Source organism: Oncorhynchus tshawytscha, linkage group LG13 (genome assembly GCF_018296145.1).
Source record: "Oncorhynchus tshawytscha isolate Ot180627B linkage group LG13, Otsh_v2.0, whole genome shotgun sequence".
Lineage (NCBI taxonomy): Eukaryota > Metazoa > Chordata > Actinopteri > Salmoniformes > Salmonidae > Oncorhynchus > Oncorhynchus tshawytscha.
In genome coordinates, this window is record NC_056441.1 from 58584512 (window position 1) to 58609956 (window position 25445).

The window sequence follows — 25445 nt, forward strand, 5'->3', positions numbered from 1 at the left end:
AAGGGATTTCAATTGATAGGCATGGCCACGTTAAATGTGCACTAGCAAATGTTTTAATGAGCAAGTTGTTGATTGACTGACTGAGCTCAGTGATTACACAAACAAACCAAGGTGACTTCCGTATGGTGACTAGACTCAGGCTGGATTAAGGGTAGTGTGGGTCATGTAAAGGTGACCTGCAGACTAACCTGAGCAGGTAAAGCGATAAACCTGCTTTTTGTATAACGTATAAACATGTGTGGGTGATAATAGTGGCTATCGCTGTTTGTGGATCTGTGAGGATGGAGGCTGTGAAGTGGTGGAGGGCAGGATAGGGCTAGCCCACCACTCTGCTGTGCATCTATGGGTTCTGCGGTACTGTGAAACCTCTTGTACCCTTCATCTACCCTTACCTGACTGGTCCAAACAAAAACCTGATGGTGGAACAGGTACAGTAGTCTTCAGGACAAACATTTCAATGCATTGTATTCATGCTCTTATACTATCTTTAGAGGGGTGTAACGATTTCCTTCATTGAGTATTTGTGCCTTTACAACTTTATCAGTAATATAACCATGTTATTGACCACTGTATTACCTACCAGCTTGATAAAGAAAAGGAAAATCAAGGGAGAAAATGCTCACACTTGTCCACACATTTTTAATGGCAGCAACTGAGGTCAGGAAGTAATCTGGACCAGGGTTTGAACTTGTGAACTTGTGGCTGTCAGCCCAACACCTTAGCCTTTACGGCAAGAGATCTGAACCTTTTGATGAGGTCGCGGCATCGCTCACTTGATGTTGGGTTAAGGTCGCTACAATCAATCAATTAATTTTCTATCTGAATGTTGCAACCTCCCAAACAGACAGCAGTGTTGCACTCTAACCCAGGTGACCAACGAGATCTACTTTGTGTGGACCTACTCCTACCTAGCTGTGATGGTGTCAGTCTTCCTGCTCACCGATTGGTAGCGCTACAAGCCCGTCGTGGTGTTTCAGTGCATCAACTTCTTCCTAACCTGGGCGATGATGCTATTGGTGCAGGTGGTGGCAGCCTTTAAGGCGATGCAGTTCTTCCATGGCTTGAAGTCGGCCTGCGAGGTGGCCTACTTATCATACATCTACAGCATAGTGGACATGAAACACTACAGCAAGGCTACATCCTATTGCCGTAGTGTACAGTTGCTAGGCTACACAGTGGGCTCTGTGCTGGGACAGCTGCTGGTCTGTTTCAGCCTCATGTCTTACAACAATAACATCTTGGTACTTAATCTGGTGATGATCTCCATTGCCCTGGTGACTTCCCTCTTCCTGCCCATGCCACAGAGAAGCATGTTCTTCCAGCAGAGTCAAAGTGAACCACCACAGACCCCAGAAGGAGGGGACAGGTGTGCAGGTGATGTGTCCACTGAGGGGCCAGTGAGGGCTAGGAGCTGCAGCCAAGTTTTCCTGCTGCTGTTGGAGAGACTTTCTCCAGTGCTACTCAACCAGGGCACTGCTGTACTGGTCAGTGTGGTGGGTACTGGCTACCTGTGGCTACAATGAGGCAATCAACTATGTACAGGTGTTGTGGGAGCATATACAGCCATCCCAGAAAGTTACAATCTACAACGGTGGGGTGGAAGCTGTGTCCTACCGGTTTGGTGAGTATTGAAGCACCAACTATTGGAGTACACATGACAATTGGGTATTTGTAGATGTTTGTCTGGCATTAATAATCAATCATCATCAACAGTCAATCTGCAGTCACACTACTAATATGTACTTAATGGTAAGTTTATCACATCATGTGTGTGACATACAGGTGCCGCGACGGCCAATGGAATGTGTTTCATCCAAGTGGACTGGGCCCAGTGGGCAGAGTTGTTCCTGGGCTCATTCTCTGGCCTGGGGGCCTTATCATATTTGCAATGTGAGTTTGTGAATTACTGCTATTAGAAAAATGTAGGTGCCAAACTTGAATGATTATTATGCAAGAACAAATGTGATCATTTCCTCCCATGTTCCAAATTGCTACTGACCTCTCTATGGAGAGATAAGCACTGATCTTTGGAGCAAACAACTTTGGGTCTTTGGTACTTCAGACTATCGTCACATCCATTGTGGTGGATGGCATGGGGCTCAGCCTGGGCATGATCCCACAGGTGAGATTAAGGTTCAAGTGTCAAAGGAGGCAAGTCCCTACAAACCATTAGATCCCAACTCTTCCCCCACAACCGTAGTGTTATAATCCAAAGTTAGGAATAGGTACCTTGGACTTTTGCCTTGTTATGAACTGTCCTGGATCTTTGACCAAAAAAAAAAGAATACAACAATGTTAAGTATCTGGTTCATTCAAAAAGTATTTTATTTTTTTATCTGAACTGTGTAACTGAAAAATAATCTTAATGCTTTTCCACTCTTTCTTGCAGTTCACCATTTATGGAAGCTACTTCTCAGCCATCGCTGTCATTTTCTTTGAGGGGTGTGTACATGATTATGAGAGGGTGGTAAAGCCACAGAGACTCCATCACTGCAGAGTAGCCTCCAAGCCCAACCCTGTGTACACCACTGCAGAGGAGCCTCCAAGCCCAACCCTGTGTACACCACTGCAGAGGAGCCTCCAAGCCCAACCCTGTGTACATCACTGCAGAGGAGCCTCCAAGCCCACCACTGCAGAGGAGCCTCCAAGCCCAACCCTGTGTACACCACTGCAAGCGTGAACATGCAGTGGACCAAAAAGAAGAACCCAAAGTAGAAGTGTTTTTATCTGACCGGTTCTGACCACAGACAATAATCTGGCTTGGCACAGAAGACATTCATAAAATTCTACAGATACAGCATTGTGTACAGTGCCACGCAGAAGCTCCTCGACCCGTTTCAGTTTGCCTATCAGCCCAGCAGAGGAGTTGATGATGCCATTCTTACTCTCTTTGACATGGTCTATAGAGATCTAGAGGGTGCCAAATTCCATGACTTTTCTTCTGCCGTCAACACAATCCAGCCTTACATTCTGGCACAGAGATTCATTAGGGACTACTCCTTAGATGGGGGGCTGGTTTTGTGGCTGTTGGACTTCCTGAGCCAGAGGTCACAGTGGGTCAGTTCCCATCCTGACAGACACCTCGTTAAGTTCGCTGATGACACTGCCTTGATCAGCCTGTTGCATGATGACAAGGAACACCATGGCCCGGTCCTAAATGACTTTGTAGAGTTGTGTGACCAATCACACTTGGTCCTCAATACCAACAAGACCAAAGAGATGTGCATAGACTTCAGGAAGTGTACAACACCTACCTCTGCAACATCTATCAGAGGTCAGAACATAGAGATTGTAGAGAAATACAAATATCTGGGTGTCCTCTTGGACAATAAGCTTGAGTAGAGTAAATGTACAGACCTGATCTACAACAAGAGTCAGCAGAGACTACTTTCTCAAAAAGTTGGGATCTTTTAATGTTGACTGGACTATGATAAATCTTTCATTGAGATTATTTAAACTTGTTGTATTGTTTGTTGGTTTGGCAATGCCACTGTCAGCCAGAGAAATATGCTGAGAAGGATTATCACCACAGCAAGCAAGGTACTTGGAGTCAAACAGACAGGTCTGGATGAGATCTTTAAGTTCAGGGCCCTCTGCACAAAATCATTTTAGAACAAGCCACCCCCTGTACCCGGACTTTGAACTAATCCCCTCTGGGTGCTGGAATAGGACACCCCTCGGGAGGAAAAACAGAACTAGACAATCATTTGTGATATCCCTCCTAAATAGCTCGGGCTAATGTTCCTATCGACCCAGTAAGGCCAGCAGGCTAGTCTCTTTTTATTGGTATGTAACTGTTATGAAAGTTGTATTGTCAATTTGTTTTCTATTTAAACGCCACTTTAAACATGCACATGACATTGCAACAAAACAGATCACCAGGGAAACACTTCCTGTCCTCCAGGACATCTACAGCACTGGGTGTCACAGGAAGGCCAAGAAGATTATGAAGGACCTCAGCCACAGTTTGATCACCCGCTACCATCCAGAAGGCGAGGTCAGTGGAGGTGGATCAAAGCTGGGACCAAGAGACTGAAGAACAGCTTCTATCTCAATGCCACCAACCTGCCTCCGCTCGGTACCCTGCCCTGAACTTTAGTCACTGTCACTAGCCGGCTACCACCCGGTACACAACCCTGCACCTTAGAGGGTGCTGCCCTATGTACATAGCCATGGGACATTGGTTACTTTAATACAGTTTATGTATATACTGTATTCTAGTCAAGGCCTACCCTATTAACTATTGCTGTAAATATACTATTCTATCCTAAGTATTCTACAGAAATACTACATAGTATATACCTATTATGTCCATAATGTCTATATATCCCATCATCTATATTTATATTTATACTACGGACTCCGACATTGGAGCTAGGAACACAAGAATTTCACTACACCCGCAATACCATATGCTAAATAAACTCTGCAAAAAAAGAAACGGACCCTTTTCAGGACCCTGTCTTTTAAAGATAATTCGAAAAAATCCAAATAACTTCACAGAAAAGGGTTGTAAAGGGTTTAATGATCCTCACTAATCATGGAACTGTGATGACAGCAGTCCAGTCATCGTGAACCATGCGCCAGGCTCCAGGTTGAAACTGTTACGAATGGTCTGCGTTCCATAATGATTCAAATAGGCTATAGTCCCAAATTATTGCTGGTAATACGTTAGCCTAATATGATCCGCTATTGCTAGCGATCCTCAGGAACAGTCACACGAATGTGACGGATGAAAGGTAAACTAATGATGTGATGGAATGATGCTAAATGTAAAGAAACTAACACTAACGTGAGTTCAAAATGTATTGGTATAACTGACTATGGCTACTGATAGTGGCTAGTATTTAACACCATACAAATTGGGAAAAGAAAACAGTGAAAAGTCCAGGCATATAATTAAAACATTGTAGAAATCATAAATAAACTTGGTAGGTTTGGCACTATGCTGTCATTTGTGCATGGCTACAGAAGTCTATAGTTTGGGTCTCCAAAATTCATCCCTGAAGGTTATAAGGCCAGCATTTCATAAACCTCACTGTGGGTTAAATTGATATGCTTCAGTTCTGCCATATGACTGGTTTTACATTCATTTTGTCTCCAGCAATCATAGGGTAAAATACATTTACAATCCCCTTATCCACACCAATTAATCATTTACCTAGCGCTTATCAATTTGTAAGTTACAGTGCACGGAGAATGGTGCTATTTCTATTGGAAAAAATAAAGTAGGCCTAGATGTTGCTCCACTTAGAACAGATAGGTTGCTCGACATTATTCATTGTTTCATCACGCATAAAGGTGGTGGAATTATGAGGGAATTAAACCAAGGTCAGAATACAGCATATCTGTCGACACCCCTCTACCAAACCTACATTTCTGTGATCTCCACCCTGAACCCTGATAGCTGAAACATGTGGAGCAGAGAGAAAAGGGGATAAAAATAGAATTAAGTTCCATTTGCGTTCCATATAACTTGGGTCTGAATCGGCCCCATGGTGTTGATCTATTTATTCTATTCATTTTAGATTGTGGGATATAACTGGATCTAAAAAAAAAAAAACTAAATGGCCTGGGACGTGGACCCCTTTTTAGATCTGAAACGTTACAAAATTACCCTTTAATATTTGGTAGAGGGAAAAACATGCCCCCTTTCCTTCCAGGTTCCAAATTGCTACAGAGATCTCCACAGAGAGATATGCACTGATCTTCGGAGCAAACAACTTTGGGGCTTTGGTCCTTCAGACTATCATCACAGCCGTTGTGGTGGATGGCAGAGGGCTCGGCTTGGGCATCATCCCACAGGTGAGTTAACAGTTCAAGTGTCACAGGACAATAATAAGACCTGCTTGCTAGCCCTACGACTGAAGAGTAAGGAATAAGCTTAAAGTTTTTCCACTTTTTTTGCAGTTCACCATTTATGGAAGCTACTTCTCAGCCATCGCTGTCATTTTCTTTGAGGGGTGTGTACATGATTATGAGAGGGTGGTAAAGCCACAGAGACTCCATCACTGCAGAGGAGCCTCCAAGTCTGAAAGACAGTGACACTGGCCCTGAACAAAGACTCTGAGCTGAAGAAACTGACCACTGGGCCATGTTCTGTAGGCACGGAATGGGAGAAAACCTTTTGAAAACGTGGAGTTTCTACCTGAGTGTGTCCAAAAAGAAAGCTCATTTTTGTTTTCGTTGGCACCATTTTTTGGTATATTGTGCCCTACTGAATTAAAGACCCTGATGACAGTCAGGTCTGATTGTTTGATATTCTTTACAGTCTATACTCCTGAGCAAGAGTAACAGCTCCACAGTATTCAGACTGCAACATCTTCATCGTGATAGAAATCATTTTATATACAGTATATCAAAAATATTTCAATATATGAAAATGGACAGTGCAGCAATACAAAGACATGGTTTGGTCATTCTTTTTAGTTAAAATTCATTTTAATATATATACACATTAACTTAAATGTCTTTAACACCCAACATCAGTGGTATTCAGTCTATATTGTGGTAAACCACTTGGACAGCAGGACAGGTAAGAGCACAGGTGAGAGCCCATCCCATTCCAGGTGGAGTCTCTGCCCTTGAGGCCAATCACAGAAGAGGGGAGAGACTCCTCCCCCTCTTCTGTAACAAATTATGAAACGCATGTTCACCTCTTATTCTCTGTAAAAATAGTCCTACCGATACCACGCTGTACAAACCGCTTTTGGTTCTTCTTTACAAATACAGTAACTCACAGTAGTCCTCTAAGATTTTCCAAGTAACAGTTCTGCCTTAAACTCGTGTTAAAGATACAAATACTGATATGCACAGAGCTAATTTCCTCTAAGAAAAGAATATTTACAGAATTGCAGCATAATGAATGGGAATATTTTGCAATAACTTAGTATCAGCCAGTTTGAATATACATTTGGCTCAGCTGAGGCCGGGCCAGATCACAGGTTAGATGGAGGATGAGAGGAAACTCCGCCCCTTTAACACATTTACATGCGAGTCATTTAGCAGACCCTCTTATCCAGAGCAATTTACAGGAGGAGCTATTAGGGTTAAGTGCCTTGCTCAAGGGCACAGACATATTTTTAACCTAGTCAGTTCAGTGATTCAAACCAGCGACCTTTCAGTTACTGGCCCAAAGCTCTTAACAGCTAGGCTTCCTGCCACCCCCGCCCCCCTTCCCTCTACACACATTTACCTTGTTTTGTTTTTTGTTGCCATGGACGGTGTCAGTTACGTCACTTAATACAAAATACCCGTTTTTAGAAACATTGGGTTTGTCTTTTTTTTTCTTTTTTCACAAGCGTCTTGTGAAACAAAACAGTGCAAGAGGTGAGAGCGGTGCACGCCAGTTGACAACACCCTAGTGGTGGAGTTCAGGTGGAGCAGTGCTATAAGAAAGGATTCGTTGAAGAGCTTCCTGAGGGATAGTGTCCTGAAGGGGCGCCCGCCTGGAAGGACGACAAAGACAGAGAGAGAGAGAGAAAGGGGGCCATTAAATCACCACCAGTGAAACTAACACAAGTTTTATCAAATGGAGACTGTGGACACTTGGCTTTCAACCAATGGTCCCACTCACCAAGAAGGGGTTACTAGAGACCCCGGGTGCAGCCATCGCCTGCCCAAAGGGGGTCGCCACAGCCTTGGCCTGTCCATAGGCTGAAAACCCCCCTCCTGGTGGACCAGAGAAAGAGGTGAATACTAAAGGTTTAAATGAAAAGGGGTACACTACACAAATTCATGCAAAGCACACATACACCCATGCAAACACCCACACACACCGTTGGGTTGCTGGGGACAGGCCGGAGACTGGGGGAAGGGGCCCTGGCCTGGGAAGGGCTGTTGGAAGGTCCCACTGAAGCTGGTGGGGAGGTTGTAGGTAGCAGCGTTCCTGAATCCGGCTGGCATGCTCATGGACCCTGTGCCAAACGTGGCTGCAAGATAGGCGGGAGAGGAGAGGACACTCAATCTACACAATATCACATCAGTTACACAGCGCTCATGCTACACGATCACTGCTAAGTGCTAACGCAGACCACAAAACATCTGAAGCACCCACCTAGTCTAGCTATAATCACACCTGACGCCAGGTTAACATTTGCACACAACCTGAACGAAAAACACCTTTACTGAGCAGTGTACAATTAAACACAATTAAACACAGAAACAAACACGGCAACAGCAGAAAAACTACTTTGTGACTAGAACGAGTCTCAGAGACTAGCTCTTTCCATAACATAACCAGCATTAAAGTACACAGCATCTAGCACACAGTTACAGTACTACAGCACTCAGGGTATAAGCAATCTTAGCAAAGGCAGTGTACAGAATCCAGGAGGGTGAAAAACTATAAAAAGCTTACAGTCAAGATGGTTGTGCAGTTCAAGGATACTCTTAAATGGTTATCTGGCAGTTTGATGGCCTTTCAACACCAGTTTATAACCTCAGAGCTGAGCTGGAGGACATACACACCGCCAACAGCTATAGGCTGAAAATCTACGACTGTTAGTTAGGCTATTTCTCTTGGCCAGCAGGGGGCAAGAAGGGGTAATCGGCGATGTCACATCACTACAGTCTGGGAGCGTTAGTGGGGGCGGGGGGGATTGGTGAGGGCATCAGGACCCCCACACTCACATATACAGTACAAGTAGGACTGGGGTCAGAGGTCAGGGGACACAACACATGCAGTCGGCGAGACAGTCACAGGTTGCTCAGGGGAGCTCTAGGAAGCACTGCCACAGCCAAGACACGGGGAGGCAGAAAGGAGGGAGAAAAGGAGTGAGCTGGAAGAGGAGGAGGGAACCTACCAAAGTGGGCTGGAGGGTAACCCTGCCCATGCAGAGCCCCCAACAGGCCTGTCGAGCATCACAAGAGCAATCAGACAGAACCATCATAATTTGCACGTAGACATACATACGCACACACCTTCACGCTTATAACAGAAACACTCAGTCACCAACTGTTACTACTTCGACTATATCCTCATTTAGCTACAGACTATTGTTAATGAATAATGCTGCTGTCTTGTAGCAGCCAAGCCCCAGGACAAATACTTACTTTAAGATGAATACAATTAGATGAAGTGAAGGCATCTGGTTCATAACCTCATTATGCCCTCTAATGACCATGACCACTGTGACCATGAGTCCTCTTACAGGGTTTCAGGTGGTCAATCATCCTCCGTAAAAAGTAATCTAAGAATATGGACTTGTGAGATTTCAGTTGACTGCTAGGCTATTCTTTGAATTTTGCTACAAAGAAAACATTTTACATGATCACCTGCCTCAGTTCATTTGTGATATTTTAGCATGACTTTGGAATATAGCTGCCATCTGTGAAACATGTTTTTCTTCCGCACTAGCTCAAACTGGCCCCTAACCACGACAGCTAGATCGGCTTTAGTCATAGAGATGTACTTCAGAGCTCATCAACCATCTTTGCAATGGGCCTGCACATGACAGGTTTTGGGTTAAGTGCACCCTCTAACTCAGTGGCCGAGTCCGAATACCCGTACTTGCGTTCTAAATAGTATGTTGATTGGGTATGCGCAAAATTGAACATTTTAGAGTATGTGATATTTCGAAAACGTAGAAAGCTTAAAATGCCAGGATGTCATACTCATTTAGGCTTTTCATCAAGTACGAATTCGCTGCAGGCTACTGAGGAAGATAATTGTCTTTTCAGACTCCCACATGTATTTGACAACAGCTGATAATCAGATGATCTGACGTGATGTACGAATGGCGGGGAACAACCCAATTGCACATTACATGACACCTAAGTACGCGTGTGCCTAGTATGCTGATATCTGTTGCTTAGTGCATACATTTTTACTAAACAGTTTGTTCTAAACAGTATGTAGTAGGGTTAGTACATTGTATAGAATTTTAGTAAGTAGTAGGCAAGAATGATTTTGGGCAAAGCCTATGGCTTTAGTTTCAAGTACATTGGGTATGCAAAACATCCGTGGCGTGTCCCCACCTGCTGCTGCCATAGCCGCTGCTCTCCCGTTGTTCTGGAAGGGGTTGGTGGTGGCTATCACCGGGGCAACCGCTGCAGCAGCAAAGGGGTTTGTTGACGGACCTGGCAGAAGGAAAGAGGAGACATCAAACTCATATCAGTTCATCTCTGAGTAGCTAAGTGTCTACTTCAGCTCTGTAGAAATTTACGGTCCAATTCTAATCTACCCCCTTCTCCCCAAAGTGTGGAATCGGTCTGCGATGGAAAATGTATATTTTGTGTATATGATCGTATGTTTAGCACAAGGCTGCTTTTGTAATAACCTGAAGTGATACAATGTCTCAGTTTCAAGGTCAAAAGCCTTGTGTTGTATACATCAGTCACATACAAGAACCAACCATGCTTATGACTTGTTTGTGTAGCAGTATAAAAGGACTGAAAGGGAACCTCCCCTTCAGAGTTTTCATCAAGCTTGGATTGAGTTTGTGAACCTCTCCAGCCGTGATAATAAAGATTGATTTTTTTAACTTAAGAGTCCTCAGTGGTGAATTTCCACGACACAGGATGTTTGATCTTCTCGATGTGATCCATCAGTGAGGGTCTGCGAGAGAACACCGGTGGCACATTCTTTGAACGGCGTAAAGGGATATTCCTGTCTCACTAAAAGAGGACGAGGACCCACCCGGACCAGACCTCCACTCTGGGACACGTCCGGGAGGAAACAACATCCATGAAACCTAGGACAACTCAACGGATTTCAATAAAGTACATTTAAATGAAGTAATACATTTGTTTAAGAAGGGATCCAAGTTCTAAGAGAGAACTAGGAAAAGGTTCGGTGAACCTCATTTATGACGTTATATAGGTATTCACACAGAATGCCTAAGGAAGTTCTGTGTGAACTGCATGAATGTTCTGTGTGAACTTCGTTTGAATATGTAAACAAGAAGAAGTGGGAAATAGCGTCTCGAGTCTGTGTGTGTGTGTGTCTGAATGAATACCTAATTAGGTTCTGTGGATTGAACATTATATAGGGATTCTGTGTGGATGCCTAAGCAAGTTCTGTGTGAACTGCACAAAGTTCTGTGTGGACTTGGATTGATATCATTATATATGGATTCTGTCCACCACCACCGGCCATCTGATCTAGAGGTGCAGAGGCATTGACAGGAGAACCATTGAAAAGTTTGAGAAGGAAGCAGCTGAGATGGGTAAGGGCTCATTGATGCCCCCGGACTCTGAGATTCAAGAACATGATCACTGGTACCCCTCTGGCTGACTTTGCCGTGCTGATCGTTGCTGGTGGTATGGATGTGAACACCACCAGCAATAAGAAAGTTGTGTGTGAACTGAAAGAAGTTCTGTGTGGACCTCGATTGATAATGTTATATAGGGATTCTGAGTGAATACCTAAGCAAGTTCTGTGTGATGTGTGAATGAAGAAAATGAGAAAATAGTGAAGTGTGGTGTGTGTGAAGATATGAAAGGGGAGATTACTATTACCAAATATGTTTTTTGTGTTTTTGTTTTAGGGGTGGATCAGCTTAATTTTGCAGAAAGAATGTTGCTTCCATCAATGTAATTGTCTTCATTTCCAATCCCCCATATCTTTTTTTGGTAAATATATATATCCATATACATACACGTACGCATACATATATACATACTTTAAGAATATACCTTTATTATTCCCCGCAAACCCAACCACCCTTACCCCAATTGGAGTAAACTAATTAACAATAACATTTAGGCTTCAACCTTCAGTTTATACATCTTATACACATTTTACAGACACAATCTATTTTACAATAGTTATATTTTGTTTGTCTTTAGTCCCGCCTCTGTTTCTGGATGTCCATCCAGTTTGATTTCTATTTGTAACTGTGCTGTTTCACAACATTTCTGAACCTATATACATTTTACAGACCCCGTATCTTTTACATTGGTTATCTTGAAGTCCCACCCTTCAGCTCCATTCAACCCCTCCCATCGATCTCTTAACACCATCCATTTTGGAATTCTATTTGCCATATATTTTTCAACTGTGCTGTGATGCTTCACAAAAGTACTGAACCTTTCTATTCTCATAGCTTCTATAGATTGTAAATTAAAAATAAACATTCTTGCTAAAATAATTATTATATTACTAATCGATTGACTATGCCTTTTCAAATCACCCAGTATTTCTATCTGCAGCGTTAGTTCTAGGCAAATGTTGCAATTCCTCAACCATTCCTGGACCTGTGACCAAAAACGAGCTACATATGGACATTACCAAAATAAATGATCTAATGTCTCTGCCTCCTCACATCAAAATCTGCAGAGCTGGGAAGATTGTACCCCCATATATATAACATTATATTGGTTGCAAGAATTTTGTATAGTAATTTAAATTGAAAAATGCAAAGTTTTGAATATGTCGTTGTGTTGCGTATCAATTCATAAACCATGTGCCATGGAATAGGTACATCGAAAATCTCTTCCCAACCATTTTGCAATTTATATGGCACAGCTGTCAGTTTTTTGGTATATGTTTATATTTATCACACTTTTCTTTAACCATTTATATTCTTTAATGCAGGGCCGACATACAAGTTCCTTGTTTTTTTCCCCTTCTACTTGCCTCTTCCATTTTTGTGGTAATGCTGCAATTAGTTGGTTGTAGTATTGGGTAGAGCAGGCATTTCCATGTGTCTGTGTTAGCTGCATGTGTGACATAACTTCACCAGTCCTATTTATGATAACATTCACAAAAATTATACATTAAAAAAAACGTATTTGAAAAATATGTTTTTTTTAATCAATTAGTATATTTGAGTTTAACCACAATATTTGTTGTATTATTTGTTCTGTCTTTTCAAGTGGATTAAACTGAAATTGCAATCAACTTTTTAAGGCGTGCTTAAAAAATGTACGATATTTTGGAGATTATTTCCTTTCAAACAACCAAAAGTGAGCAGGTGTAATCTGAATAAAGGGAAAAAGGCCATTCTTGAACATAGGATGAGACATTCCTACCAATTTACTAGAGAACCAGTTTGGATACAAGTATAACTTTTGTATGACTGATGCCTTTAGTGAGAGGACTAATGCTTTAATATTTAATCATTTCTGCCCTCCGAATTAATATTAGTTATATAAATAGGCCCATTTAACTTTGTCTGGCTTGCCATTCCAAATCAAATTGAATATTTTTTGTTCATATAATTTAAAAAGCATGTCACTAGGTATAGGCAAAACCATAAGCAAATAGGTAAACTGTGATATGACTTAAGAGTTAATCCGGGTTATTTTTCCACAAATAGACAGGTATTTTCCTTTCCATGGTAGCAAGATCTTATCTATTTTTCCTAACTTTCTATAAACATTTATTTGAGTGAGATAATTTCTTTATTTTGGGGTTTGTATACAGAGTATGTCCACTTAATTGTTAAACTACACGGTAATGTAAAATTAGCATTTTTTAGTGATCCAATACGTAATATAGTACACTTATCATAATTTGGTTTTAATCCAGAGAGGATAGCAAAAGTATCTAGATCCTATATGAGGCAGTGGAGAGATTCTAGTTGTGGTTTTAAAAGAAAACATGAATCATCAGCGTACAATGACACCTTAGGTTTTCAGCTACGGATTTCTAATCCCTTAATATTATTGTAATTTTAACAGCTAACATTTTGATGGCAATAACAAATAGATATGCCGATAGTGGACAACCTTGTTTTACTCCTCTAGATAGTTTAAACTTTGAGATGTAGCCATTATTTACTATTTCTCAGCTAGGGTTACTATACATAACTTTAACCCATTTTATAAGAGATTACCCAAAATGTAAATATTTGAGGCATTTATATATAAACTCCAGTCGTACTTTATCAAAAGCCTTTTCAAAATCAGATATGAAAACCAGGCCTGGTGTCCCCGATACTTCAAAGTATCTCCAATGTATCGTCCATGTAAAAAACCTGTTGAATAATAGCTGACAATACTTTTTAAAATTCTATGCGTCAAGCATTTTGCTAGGATTTTTGCATCACACCACTGAAGTGTAAGAGGCCTCCAATTTTTTAAATGGACTGGATCTTTATATATACCACTTGGGTCCCGTTTCAGTAATAATGATATAAGACGTTCTTGTTGCGTGTCCGATAATCTACTATTTATATAAGAGTGGTTAAAACATGCTAATAAATGGTCCTTTGAGTACATCCCAAAAAAATGTGTATACTTCCACTGGTATGCCCTCCAGCCCTGGAGTTTTCCCAGCCTTAAAGGCTTTAATTGCATCAAGAAGTTCCTCCTCTTTAATTTGGCCTTCACATGAGTCTTTATGTACAGATGTTAATTTTATATTATTATTAGGACAAAAATCCATACATTTAGCTTCGGTTAGTGGAGATGGAGGATACTGAAATGAAAACATATTCTTAAAGTACTTTACTTCCTCTTTCAAAATATCATTTGGGGAATCGTGCGTGACTCCATCATTTGTAACAAGTTTCAATAAAACATTTTTGGTAGCATATGGTAGCATACTCTATATTGAATATAGAAAAATAACTTGGTGCATTTTCCCCCATATTCCATCCAGTTCGCTTTATTTTTATAATAAATTACACTGGATATACACTTGAATAAGTTCCTTCATTTCTTTTTCCTCTAACTTATTCTGTGCCTCGATGATACAGTTTTTAATGCTATCTAACTGTACTGTTAGTCCTTAAATTTCCTTTGTTAATATGGACTCAATGATCTAAATTGCTTTTGTTTTATAGATGAGTACTGAATTGCATGGCCTCTAAAGGCACATTTAAAAGTGTCCCATACAGTAAGGGGATCTGCTGTTATCAAGTTATGTCTGAAAAAGTCAGTTATAAATTCTTCTGTCCTAGTTCTAAACAATTTATCATCTAGTAGGCTTTGATTAAATTTCCAATATCCCCGCCCACGTGGAATTCTGTAAGAGTAATATATATGCCAATTATGTGATGATCCGACCGCATTCTGTCCCCTATCAACACTTTTTAAACTTTTGGTGCCAGAGAGAATGGCATAAGAAAGTAGTCAAGATGACTAGCCTGATTAAGCCTCCACCATGTATAGCTCACTAAGTCAGGATATTTAAGCCTCCATATATCCACTAATTCCAATATATCATTGACATTCCTGATTTCCTTCAGTGCCTGAGGGTGATAGTTTGTAGTGTGATTTCCTTTCCGGTCCATGGAAGTATTTAAGACTCTATTAAAATCTCCCACCATAATAATAGAGTCTAGTGTTGCTTGTAGAGTTGATAAAGTCTTATATATATTTCAAAGAAGCTTGGATCATCATTATTTGGACCGTATAGGTTAATAAGCCATATCTGGTTAGTGTCCAATAACATATTTAAAATAATCCATCTACCTTGATGATCTGTTTCAACAATTGGCACATTTGGATCAAAATTACTGTTAATTAAAACCCCTTTTGAATTTCTTTGCCCGTGGGAGAAATATATTTCGACCCCCAGTCCTTTTCCCACAAAACTTCATCTAAAATTGTTGAATGAGTTTCCTGTAAACAATATATATTTTATTCCTTCTCTTTTGGCCAGGTAAATACTGATAGTATTTTCTTATTATCTGCTAAGCCATTACAATTGTAACTGGCTAAACTTATTTCACCACAACTTTCAATTCTATTTATCAAAATATATGTTTGTAAACGTACCATTAGAAAGTAACATGATAATTGAGTGTCTATATAGCTGTACCATAATATTTGTATTGCTACTAAGTAAACCTCCAATTGGTCCCCACTATTCCACCCGCTAAAAGCCCTTATCCCGAGTTGGGTAGTCATCCCATTATATATAAATAATTGAGTCTGAAGTACAGGGAAAGAAAAGGAAAAGAACAGACTCAATGAGAACAGACTCACTTAATGGTGTCGAATGACCTCTGTTCTGACTTTCTGGTGAGACCTGATCACCCTCGCAAGAAAGGCTAGATACATTGGGTGAGATTTAAGTATAACATGTAAATGCTGATAAATATGAAGAAATGCATTGCTGTTGTTGTTATGTTTGTTTTTCTCACCAAATTGGGTGTGCTGTATGTTTGGGATTTCTCCCTAAGGGTTAGTCCTCTAACTCCCTGACCCTGTAATTCTGCGGTGAGGTTCCCAATATATTAGGGGAGTATTAGGGAATTTGCAAAATGGCTTCAATAGTGTGTTGTTATTCGCTTTGACATTTGTCTTAGAAATGTGTATTAAGAATATTGGGAATGTAATAATTTGTCATACAGTGAATAGTTGTCTGGATTTCCTGAATCAGTAATGCCCTAAACTGTTGTTCTGGTCTGCCCTCCTGTGACCATAGATGGTATCTAGATGCATGGAAGGGACAATTTGACCGAGAACAGTGAGCCTCACCCCCTCTAACCAGCTGAAGTAATGGCGACAATGCTGTTCACTATGGACCTGTCCTTCTACCTGAGACCCGAGTCCGAGCCAGCAACATGTGTACAGATTCCAGTCAAGCTATCAACTGCCTTTTCTCTCAGGAGTGCAGCATGAGTCCGGAGACCGTCCACGTGGAGTGAGCATGGAGAGAGATCATGTCCAAACTTCTCTCATGCTGCTGGTGCACTAGTCGAAAAATGGACAAGACAGAATGGACCATAAAGGATGGTGGTGGCGGCTCAGGTGAGAGATTGGTCTGCTTGGGAAAATGAGAGTATTCCCCAGATATTGAAATCAGGACATTATCAAGGGCCATCCACTTTGACAGGTATGAGTTAAATGTGTAACATTGGGAGGATGAACTGTAAAGCTATCTGAAGAAGAAAATTAAGAAACGCCAGAAGAATGAGTGCCGGGAGGGAGGGGGGTGATCAACCGTGCCCGTAGTTGATTTAAGGTTGCCCAAAATTGTTCATTTGGGGTATCAGGTTGATTGTGAGGGGTCTGCACACTGCGAAATGTATAGTAATTTAGTCAAAAAAATGCATTGAGATACCGATGCCACTCGCGACAGTGTAAGACAGGGACAAATGGGGGCTGTGATGAGAAAAGTTAAAGCTATAAATGTATGAATATAATGTATGTCATCGTTATATATATGTCACCGTCTGTAAATGTACATTCTGCCAGTGTCTGTGCTAAATTGGGGGTCTTAAATTCGAGTGATAGACTCAACATGAAGAACGGGCTGGATAATTGATCAATAGTTCTAATTACAATTTGGAAAGGAGAGAGAGAGAGAGAGAGAGAGCTGCCCCTAAACTGTGCGGAGAGCACAAAGTGAGGGGAGGGTGCACTGCTCATCCTGCAGATGGTTTCTGAAACTAATTCAATATTTGTAAGAATCCAGTGAGTCTAGGGAGTGTTCCTCTCAGAGAAACCTTATCTTTTTGTGTCCTCCGAGAGGGAGATTATCAGAAAACCAACTAGATTGTAGCTTGGTCTAAACATATTTGGGACATTGATAGTAGGGGCTTTGTGGTCCATGCCCCAATCTCATTGTCATCAAGGGTGGTGTGAAATGATTAAACATGTATTCTCTCTTCCTGTTCAAGTCAATATTTATTCTAGGCAGAGTAAAATATGTGACTGATCATTGTTCCAGATGAGGGACTGTTGGAAACTGACTAATTGACTTGAGCAAGTTCTAGTATGTTTATAACTATATAAGTGGCCTAGCAGTAGTGATTAATGCGTTATAGATTAGATGGAATGATCTATGTGCAAATGTATGTGTAGCCGGAGGCAAAGTACAAAAGGGGGCCTGTCTCAGACAGAATGTTTCCATAAGGGTGAGGTAGGAGTCACATGATAGATCTAATGTGAACTATTTCCCTATAACACTGTCTTATAGCTTCACTGTTTTATATCATTATATTCCCTCAATACGTTTTTCCTCATTATATTCACTTATGAACATATTCGTCTCAGAAATAGCTCTTTGTGTATGAGAAGGATAATTATCCAGTGGACTGCGGCAGGCTGCCGGAATGTGCACCTCCTGATCTCAAGGCTTCTCATGACTGATTAGACCGGGAGATGTGTGGAGGAGTACAAAGGTTCTGGACTTGGGCTGGGACGATAACACCACCTGCCTAGCCATGGAGATTCATTGTACATCCTAGACTCAGGATGGGGGAGGGCTTGTTTTGGAAAACAATTCTACTAGTTGACTGCACTTTGCCCAAAAAAAGCGGCGAAGTGAGGGTGATATAGAGTGGGAACACCTCTCGTAAAACCTGCAGCCTGACGAGGAAGTCTAAGTAAAAGCATGAGCAGGTGTTTTTAGAGCTTTCATTTTAGTGGACCCCAGCAAAACAGAGTCCCAAAGGTATAATAGAGTCAGGCTAAGGGAGAGTGGGAATTGTCATGTAATCAAACTTCGGTTTTTGCCATATATGATTATGCCTAGCTTAAAGCATTACTAATACTTGTCATATTTTGTGTTTCCTTTTCAAGTATTTTGCTGTCTTAGGAACCCGAAGGAAGAAGAGAAAGTCAAAAGCTCCAGCTGAAATGTCATTATCAGAAACCGCTAGAAGCTACTCTGGCAATGAAGATAGCGAGTGTGAGGTGACAGCTTGGCTGTAAACTATGTTTGGATCATAGTCTGTGAACCTTGCAAAATGGGCTATGTTGGGACTATTTGTCCTTGCGTGCGTGTGATAACATTGGAGAACTTACATGAATTAAATTATGTAATGAAGCATGTGTCTAACTGTATGAAGCGAAGGTCTTAAGGTAAACCTTTCTACTGCAATGGTTTTACAAGTGTAAGCAATAAAGATTGCTTCATTTACTTTGACTTGGAGTCCTTAGTGGTGAATTTCCATGATAGTTCACTCCCCCTCAGATCGAAAAGTAATGGATGCAAGACAGTGAGTTAAATATGAATAAAACTCTCTATAGTCCACGCTTACATCTATCCAATATTTTTAAACCCAAGGGGTGAGTGAACTAGTGTAGTGCACACTGAAGGGGAAAGGGTAGGGATGAAAAAAAACACACGGAGTGATGTAACTCACCTCCAAAACCCTGGGGCATGCTGGACATACATTGTTGTGCTTGGGCTGACGAGACTCCTGTCACAGTGCCAAACATCCCCCTGGGACACAACACAACACTGGCGTTAGAGTGACCCCATGGACTCACCGTGACAGAGGCTGCGTCCCAAATGACAGCCTATTACCTACATGATCAATAGCAGTGGTGCTAAAAGCAGTGCACTTTTAGAGAATAGGGTGCGATTTGGGATCCAACTAGAGAGAGGTGAGAGGGCTGAGTATCATTTTAAAAAATAGATCTACTTGTTGGTACCACGAAGTTCGCCTTATATAATAACAAAGATGTGAATGTAAGAAAGACAGACAGAAGGAACTCAAGGCATAGACTAGACGGTAATGGGAAGAAGGTGAATTCATCTGATGGTGTGTTCTCGTACCCTTGAGAAGTGCTGATGGTGTTGTAGACGCTGGTGGCGGGGGCTGACGAGCCGAACACGTTGTCCAGCTCGGCCAGCGCGGCGTAGCGGTCTGCCGCCGATGTACCCGTCAGCTGACTTTGGGGGTGACGCAGTCCTGCCGACGCCACCGGGGGGAGAGAGCCTGGAACCCCGCTAGGGACACTACCTCCTGAAAAAACATACAGGCTGGTTCACAACACAGGAGCGAGGGAGGGTACTTATTAGTAACTCCATTCGTCTCCCACCCACGACAGCGAGAGCAACACATCATGCCAACACAAAGGAGACCTGCTCCACACTCAAGCAACGTCACCATCTTCACAACAAGCTGTGATCTAGTTATTGTAGCTGTTATTTGTATGAACGAACGTATGTGATCTAGAAGTCAGAAATGGAATGCTGGAAGCGACTGGACCATAGTCCTCAAGGTGCAGGTTGGAATAGATATCAAAGCTCTAAGGTACCCCAGTGCTAAGAAAGGTTTTTCCACACAGAGGAAACGATGTGTGACGATTCCCACTCTCCCTTAGCCCGACTCTATACCTTGGGATTCTATTCTGCTGGGGTCCACTAAAATGAAGGCTCTAAAAACACCTACTCATGCTTTTACTCAGACTTCCTATTCAGGCTGCAGGTTTTACAGGAGGTGTTCCCACGCATATCACCCTCACTTCACCTCTGTTTTCGGGCAAAGTGTAGTCAACTAGTAGAATTATTGTTTTCAAAAACAAGATACCCCAGTGCTAAGAAAAGTTTTTTCACACAGAGGTAACCATAGCAATTCAGGTGCCAGGTGAGCTGACATTAGGACCAGACAGTGAGATGGTATGACTGAACAGATGGGGCGCAAAAGTGTTGGAATCCCAGAAAGCCCAATTCTAACAGCGGGTTTTTATGAGCACCTGGGGCAGTATGTATTAAGTGTCTCAAGAGTAGGAGTTGCGATTTAGAATCAGTTTTGCCTTTTACAACACAATGAATGGGATTAAATGGAGAGGGGAGACCTGATCCTCGATCAGCACTCCTTTTCCGAAATGCTTGATACATACGGCCGCAGATTTACATGGTTATGTCTTAAGCTTGCAAAGGTTTCTCTTGCATGTCTCGAAATAATGTCAAATGACTACTGGTTTTCTCAGGTTGACATTTAGGGAGCTACCATAAGGTGCATTCAGAAAGTATTCAGACCCTTTGACAATTTTCCACAATTTGTTTTGTTACAGCCTTAAATTGTTTCCCCCCCCTCAATCTATACACAATACCCCATAATGACAAAACAAAAATCTGAAATATCACATAAGTATTCAGACCCTTTACTAAGTACTTTGTTCAAGCACCTTTAGCAGCAATTAAAGCGAGTCTTCTTGGGTATGAAGCTACAAAGCTTGGCACTCCTGTACTTGGGGAGTTTCTCCCATTCTTCTCTGCAGATCCTCTCAAGCTCTGTCAGGTTGGATGGGTAGAGTCGCTGCACAGCTATTTTCAGGTCTCTCCAGAGATGTGCAATCAATCGGGTTCAAGTCCGGGCTCTGGCTGGGCCACTCAAGGACATTGAGACATGTCCCGAAGAAGGTTTTCGTAAAGGATCTCTTTGTACTTAGCTCTGTTCATCTTTGCCTCGACCCGGACTACTCTCCCAGTCCCTGCCGCTGAAAAACATCCCCACAGCATGATGTTGTCACCACCATGCTTCACCGTCGGGATGATATTGGCCAAGGTGATGAGCAGGGTCTGCTTTCCTCCAGATGTAACGCTTGGCATTCAGGCCAAAGAGTTCAAATCGTGGTTTCATCAGACCAGATAATCTTGATTCTCATGGTCTGAGAGTCCTTTAAGTAACTTTTGGCAAACTCCAAATCGGGCTGCAATGTGTTTTTTACTGAGGATTGGCTTCCATCTTGCCACTCTACCATAAAGGCCTGATTGGTGGAGCGCTGCAGAGATGGTTGTCTTTCTGGAAGGTTTTCACATCTCCACAGAGGAACTCTGAAGCGCTGTCAGTGACCATCGGCTTCTTGGTCACCTCCCTGAAGAAGGCCCTACTCCCCCAATTGCTCAGTTTGGCCGGGAGGCCAGCTCTAAGAAGAGTCTTGGTGATTCTAAACTTCTTACCTTTAAGAATGATGGAGGCCACTGTGTTCTTGAGGACCTTTAATGCTGCAGAAATGTTTTGGTACCCTTCCCCAGAGTTGTGCCTCAACACAATGCTGTCTCGGAGCTCTACGGACAAGTCCTTCGACCTCATGGCTTGGTTTTTGCTCTGACATGCACTGTCAACTGTGGGACTTTATATAGACAGGTGTGTGCCTTTCCATATCATGTCCAATCAATTGAATTTACAACAGGTGCACTCCAATCAAGTTGTAGAAATATCTCAAGGATGATCATTGGAAACAGGATGCACCCGAACTCAACTTCGAATCTCATAGCAAAGGGTCTGAATACTTATGTAAATTCCTCAATTAAACGTTTTTACATTTTGCTATGCTGTAATAAAGGCAAGACTTATTTTCTTCCATTAGAACAGATTATGGTATTACTTATTATTTTTTAGTGTTGTACTGTTCCAAATGGGCAGAAAAATATTGTAATCTAACAGCACCTGATTGTCATGCAACAGTATCTCTTGCGCTTTTGACAATGATTTTACATGACGCCTAATTCACATATGCCTAAAATAAAATCAGAAAAAAAATAAACGTCCCTTTTTCAGGACCCTGTCTTTCAAAGATAATTAGTAAAAATCCAAATAACTTCACAGATCTTCATTGTAAAGGGTTTAATTAAACACAGTTTCCCATGCTTGTTCAATGAACTATAAACAATTAATGAACATGCACCTATGGAACGGTTGTTAAGACTAGCAGCTTACAGACGGTAGGCAATTAAGGTCACTGTTATGAAAACTTAGGACACTAAAGAGGCGTTTCTACTGACTCAACAACAAATGAAACAATGCCCAGGCTCCCTGCTCATCCACGTGAACGTGCCTTAGGCATGCTGCAAGGAGGGATGAGGACTGCAGATGTGGCCAGGCAATACATTTCAATGTCCGTACTGAGACGCCTAAGACGCGCTACAGGGAGATGGGACGGACAGCTGATCGTCCTCGCAGTGGCAGACCATGTGTAACACCTGCACAGGATCGGTACATCTGAACATCACACCTGTGGGATAGGTATAGGATGGCAACAACAACTGCCCGAGTTACACCAGGAATGCACAATTCCTCCATCAGTGATCAGACTGTCCACAATATCCTGAGAGAGGCTGCACTGAAGGCTTATAGGCCTGTTATAAGGCAGGTCCTCACCAGACATCACCAGCAACAAAATCGCCTATGGGCACAAAGCCACCGTCGCTGGACCAGACAGGACTGGCAAAAAGTTATCTTCACTGACGAGTTGCGGTTTTTGATGGTTGGATTCGCATTTATCATTGAAGGAACGAGCGTTACACCGAGTTCTGTATTCTGGAGCGGGATCAATTTGGAGGGTCCGTCATGGTCTGGGGCGGTGTGTCACAGCATCATTGGACTGAGCTTGTTGTCATTGCAGGCAATCTCACAGGGAAGAAATCCTCCTCCCTCATGTGATACCCTTCCTGCAGGCTCATCCTGACATGACCCTCCAGCATGACAATGCCACCAGCCATACTGCTTGTTCTGTGCGTGATTTCCTGCAAGACAGGAATGTCAGTGTTCTGCCATGGCCAGCAAAGAGCCCGGATCTCAATCCCATTGAGCACGTCTGGGACCAGTTGGATTGGAGGGTGAGGGCTAGGGACATTCCCCCGAGAAATGTCTGGGAACTTGCAGGTGCCTTGGTGGAAGAGTGGGATAACATCTCAGAGCAAGAACTGGCAAATCTGGTGCAGTCCATGAGGAGGAGATGCACTGCAGTACTTAATACAGCTGGTGGCCACACCAGGTACTGACTGTTACTTTTGACCCCCCTTTGTTCAGGGACACATGATTCCATTTCTGTTAGTCACATGTCTGTGGAACGTATTCAGTTTATGTCTCAGTTGCTAAATCTTATGTTCATACAAATATTTACACATGTTAAGTTTGCTGAAAATAAACGCAGTTGACAGTGAGAGAACGTTTATTTTTTTGCTGAGTTTACTTATATCCACTAGGCTAATAAATACATGTCCCTTTCATTTATTTCATTAACCTATATCATGTTATTTCAAGTTATCCCTTTGGAGCGCATGCAAAAGTCGATTTGGAGTTGTTGAACATGAGTGACAAAATATCACAATTAAAATGTTATTTTACCAGGTAAGTTGACAGAACACATTCTCATTTGCAGCAACAACCTGGGGAATAGTTACAGGGGAGAGGAGGGGGATGAATGAGCCAATTGTAAACTGGGGATTATTAGGTGACCGTGATGGTTTGAGGGCCAGATTGGGAATTTAGCTAGGACACCAGGGTTAACACCCCTACTCTTACAATAAGTGCCATGGGATCTTTAATGACCTCCGAGAGTCAGGACACCCGTTTAACGTCCCATCCGAAAGAAAGCACCCTACACAGGGCAGTGTCCCCAATCACTGCCCTGGGGCATTGGGATGTTCTTTTTAGACCAGATGAAAGAGTGCCTCCTACTGGCCCTCCAACACCACTTCCAGCAGCATCTGGTCTCCCATCCAGGAACTGACCAGGACCAACCCTGCTTAGCTTCAGAAGCAAGCCAGCAGTGGTATGCAGGGTGGTTTGCTGCTGGCTAGCAGTTCAATTTAAATGAACTGAATGATGAGGATGAACAAGAGGGTGATTGAATTTAGAACAATAGTGATGACCTTAGCTCTTCCTCTGCACACACAAAACAAATAAGCATTTTTTGTCAGAAGAAACTCTAACTGGACTGTAGCCTAATACTTACTATTTTTTAAATGTATTTTACCTTTATTTAACTAGGCAAGTCAGTTAAGAACAACTTCTTATTTTCAATGATGGCCTAGGAACAGTGGGTTAACTGCCTGTTCAGGGGCAGAACGACAGATTTGTACTTTGTCAGCTCGGGGGTTTGAACTTGCAACCTTCCGGTTACTAATCCAACGCTCTAACCACTAGGCTATCCTGCCGCCCCACTAAAAGTGTTAAAGGATTTTATTCTAAGAGAAACTAAAATGTTAAATTGCATAATATATGTTTACTAAATATACGCAAGTGATGTCTGTTAAATTAACAAGTTGATGGCGCAGCCATATAGCCTCAGCTACTAAGCACAGATATATAATACATAAATAAAACACCTTTTCAAGACCTGAACTATTTAATTTGTTTTATTTATTACATTTACTTGTGGAATGTTACCAAAAAGATAACAATAGAAAGAAATATCTGGTGGTATTGGTAGAGAATCAGGCGGAGAATGCAGTGAGGTTGCCTACTTACTGTACAGCGCATTAACGCTGTGGGCCAGGTGTAACTGGTTTAGCAGCCTTTCCAATCATTTGGAATACAAAAGATGCCATCCACCCTTGATGGGCTATCAGCAGGACAATAGACTCTTGCAGAGTTTAGGGTCTTTAAATGTATTAATGGATGTTTGCGAGGCATGTCACTTCTCCCATCTCTTTTGCATAGCCCATCTCCCATCTCTTTTTCTAACCACATCTGGATGGATCCATAACAAATTACTATGGGAATAAATATCACTGAATGACAAAATTATTGGAATAATGTAGGAATAATGCAATTGAAGGCAACACATTGTTGCTTACTGAAACTCCCAAAGTCATCGAATTGTTATAATAGGATTTGAAGCGATAGCCTACCCACATGTGGCCAAATATTTCAGCACTGTTTTATTTTCACTGAATCTCCATTTGGATATTGGTTAGAACCTGAATGTTAGGATTATTTTGCTCTCTTCACTCACAGTCACTTAGTAGCCTGGGCCTACTCCCGACCAGTCACTTAGTAGCCTGGGCCTACTCCCGACCAGTCACTTAGTAGCCTGGGCCTACTCCCGACCAGTCACTTAGTAGCCTCACTCCCCGACCA

At 42.0% G+C, this 25445-nt stretch overlaps 1 protein-coding gene and 1 pseudogene across 5 annotated transcripts in view; one reads left to right on the plus strand and one right to left on the minus strand.

The window, feature by feature from the left end:
* Positions 1-21: 21 nt before the first annotated feature.
* Positions 22-6045, plus strand: LOC112266097 (annotated as a pseudogene).
* Positions 6046-6327: 282 nt separating this feature from the next.
* LOC112265384 (arf-GAP domain and FG repeat-containing protein 1) overlaps positions 6328-25445 on the minus strand; it is a 40226-nt gene continuing 21108 nt past the window's right edge. For 4 of the 5 annotated variants that reach the window (XM_024442626.2, XM_024442629.2, XM_024442631.2 and 1 more), the window contains 7 exons: positions 19406-19595; positions 18990-19069; positions 9979-10080; positions 8805-8852; positions 7779-7931; positions 7577-7671; positions 6328-7448 (listed from right to left, as the gene is read on the minus strand). In XM_024442626.2, the coding sequence (XP_024298394.1) occupies positions 7389-7448; positions 7577-7671; positions 7779-7931; positions 8805-8852; positions 9979-10080; positions 18990-19069; positions 19406-19595 (728 nt within the window). In that variant the 3' untranslated portion in view covers positions 6328-7388. The remainder of the gene's footprint in view (positions 7449-7576; positions 7672-7778; positions 7932-8804; positions 8853-9978; positions 10081-18989; positions 19070-19405; positions 19596-25445) is intronic. The other variant, XM_024442627.2, reaches the window with a different exon arrangement.